The sequence below is a fragment of the Morone saxatilis genome, unplaced genomic scaffold (assembly GCF_004916995.1).
Source record: "Morone saxatilis isolate NCDOM2014 unplaced genomic scaffold, NCSU_SB_2.0 Contig3, whole genome shotgun sequence".
NCBI classification, from domain to species: domain Eukaryota; kingdom Metazoa; phylum Chordata; class Actinopteri; family Moronidae; genus Morone; species Morone saxatilis.
In genome coordinates this window covers 7,784,604-7,787,587 of record NW_023339873.1, presented here as the reverse complement: position 1 = coordinate 7,787,587, position 2,984 = coordinate 7,784,604, and the positions used below count along the sequence as shown (strand labels likewise).

At 39.6% G+C, this 2,984-nt stretch overlaps 2 protein-coding genes across 4 annotated transcripts in view; both read right to left on the bottom strand.

The window, feature by feature from the left end:
- Window positions 1–1,254, bottom strand: part of elavl1a (ELAV like RNA binding protein 1a) — a 10,348-nt gene extending 9,094 nt beyond the window's left edge. For both annotated transcript variants that reach the window (XM_035673877.1, XM_035673878.1), the window contains exon 1: window positions 1,117–1,254. The gene's annotated coding sequence lies outside the window, so the exon portion shown is untranslated. The remainder of the gene's footprint in view (window positions 1–1,116) is intronic.
- The window catches only part of tspan37 (tetraspanin 37), a 4,454-nt gene continuing 2,638 nt past the window's right edge, over window positions 1,169–2,984 (bottom strand). For both annotated transcript variants that reach the window (XM_035673881.1, XM_035673880.1), the window contains exon 7: window positions 1,169–2,721. In XM_035673881.1, coding sequence (XP_035529774.1) covers window positions 2,638–2,721 — 84 coding nt within the window. In that variant the 3' untranslated portion in view covers window positions 1,169–2,637. The remainder of the gene's footprint in view (window positions 2,722–2,984) is intronic.

The window sequence follows — 2,984 nt, the reverse complement described above, 5'->3', positions numbered from 1 at the left end:
AAATGTCATTGACATAACCACAGTGTGATCACGGTCCACATTAAGAAACTCCAGATGAAACAAAACAGTTAGAAATATAACAAATCATGTAAGCTTGTGTCCACATCATTAATGTCTCAAAGACTCAGCAACAACAAAAGCAATATATTTTCTGTATTCATTCATTCATTCATACTAAAGCATTGGTGGCCAACTTTAAAAATGGAGAACGCATGGGTATGTTGTGATGAATATCAATTCAATGGTGCTCCTACAGTTTTTAAGCACCAGTACTAGTCTAGGGAGGAGTGGAGCTGTTGTGACTGGAGGGTCGGGCATTTGAATGAATGAATGAATGAATGAATGAATGAATAACTCAGGTATATTAGAAAAATCCGCTGGTGTCCTCACAGTGTGACCTGCTTTCTCTGGATGAGCAACCTTAATCCATCTTATTTAGCAGCAAATACTGTCAGAAAACAGTGTGATATGCGTCCAATATTTCACAGTGCTACAAATGGGCGACATTTCCTCCACATTACCGCCAGAGCTCTGGTCCTGCGATAATGGCTAACATTAACCTACAACAGACGTCGTTTAACGAGGCCTCCTGCAACCACAACCTCTCGTTTAATGCTTCAACCTTGTTTTTGTTTACGGCTTCAACTCACGGGTGTTGATCTGGAAACGTGTACAGCGGCCTGACTTTGGCGTCGCTAGCATTTACACTCTCTCCAGCTTTTGCATGCTCGCTGCCTTTCTGCGATAACAAGGTGCAACCCTTAAAACACACGTCCAAGACAGGCCGGGCAAAAAAACACGGGCGCAGTGTTTACTACCCTAAAAACCCCAGCGCACACAGACAACACAAACACTAAAACAAAAAAGAAGACTTAGATTACGTGGCGACCTCTTGCCGGCTAGCTTTGGTGAGAGCACCGTGTCCGTATTTTGGAGAGCGACGGATGAACGCGTTTCAGTCCCCGCGCTTAAACCACAGCGGCCTGCTAACAGGCCACAGGAGGCTAACGTTAGCCACCGATAGGCTGCAAGGGCCGCGGGAGAGAGGCATGGCAAGCGATTCGTGCTTCACAAACATCGACATGTCAAAGTATACAGCAAGATGTGGACTCTTACCAGCTTTAAGGGGGGTAGTTTCTGTTTCTGCTCTCTTCTGCTACTTTTTTTGTTTTGTTTTTGTTTTTTTGCCCCTTTTGTTTCTTAGCGACGTTCCCTTCCCTCCAAGTCGGCCTCACGTTAGTAAAGACACAGAAGATGGAGCTACGTGACCAGTCCCGCCACGCCCACTCGCGTCCAGCCACGCCTCTGCAGAAGAGACAGCGTGGTCAACACATCAACACAATCCACGAGTCGACACATCAACACATCAACACAATCCACGGGTCGACACATCAACACAATCCACGGGTCGACATGCACTATTGCTGTCATAGAGCTCCTTCAAAAACCGACTGTACCCCTCCATGTAAAAACAATATGCTATTACTTTGATGCAACTCCATAGATCATTTTCAATTTGTAAGGAATTATAATTTAATCAGTGTTTTAAAATGTTTCCTTTTTTTTCTTGGAGATATTAACTTTTGATTAATTTGAATAAAACATGGCTGTAACAGACATATTTTCTTGCAGCAACATGGTTTAGGTCTTGTACACACAGTGTTGTAGGCGTACAGTGGGAAAAAAGGCTTGCTGCAACAAAAATAGTGTATTAGTCATAGAGTTTACCCTGATGTGCTGTTTGCTTTTCCAGCTTTTATAGGAATTGCTTACAAGTTGACCACCAAACATAATAAAGCTCAGTTTGTACCTGCGGGAGGAATTACATTTTCAATACATGTCCACATATTGGGTTTTAATAAGGTCAGGAAGGATAAAACAAATATTTCAGTATTCAATTTTGCGATAATCAACAGGATCACTAATCATTTTGGAAGCACTATAATTATTTTGCTAAAGTGTCTATTATGATAAAAAAACAAAGACTAGAGCTCAAACAAGATGCTGATTAATCAGTGTATTGAAGTGCAGGTTCAGGTACAGTGTGGTATGTAGTACACATACTTGGTATATTGTAATGTTTGCAGAGACACTCTAATTTTAGGTACAATGTATGAGTGAATATACAGAACGAGACAGGAAATGTAAATATAAGATAAGATTATGACATATGCAATACAAGTGTAATATCAGCAGAGAATTCAGAGAAATAAAATTAAAAATTTCACATAGACACAGTAAAAAGGGATCTGTATACAAAAATAACATCCAGGGTATCACAATGTAACAGGGCTGGAAGGTAAGGCCTACCTTAAACCTGATGGCAACTCATATTCACCAAACAGAAGATGTGAAACATCATGAAGAACTGCCCAGACATGCAACAGTATATTTAAAGCAATAACCAGCTTCCCATTAATTATTGTCATCTTTTTGGTATCTTAAATACCAATAATTAATATTTTTCTCCACTTTTATGTTACATGTTGTGTAGTGTGGTGGAATAAAGCTGTATTAACAACAGCAACAACCATTCTAACAGCAATCGCAATTAAAATTTTATGCACATTTACGCGATGTGATTGACATGTAGTATTATTATATCTGTTTGAAGCTCTCTCATTTCCCACAGTGTCTTTAGTGTTTATCCAGTACTTGATATTGATTTTGCATTAATGGTTGGTCCCTCATCAGCTGTGCCACCACCAGAAACAGAACAACCTGCATGATAAGAGGAAAGAAAAGAGGAGGATTAACTGCCAAATTTAAAAAAAAGTTAATGAATGAACTCCTGAAACTCAACTGATTAATATTTAATTCGAATAATTAAATGCCATCGTACTTCAGTGTGCAATTAATCAAAATGTCACTGTTAATTTGTAATGAAGAGTGCTGTGTATAAACCATAATTAGTGGCAACCATAGTACGCTAACTGGCTAACATCAAACGACAGACAGACATACTAGTGGAGCATTTAGCAGCC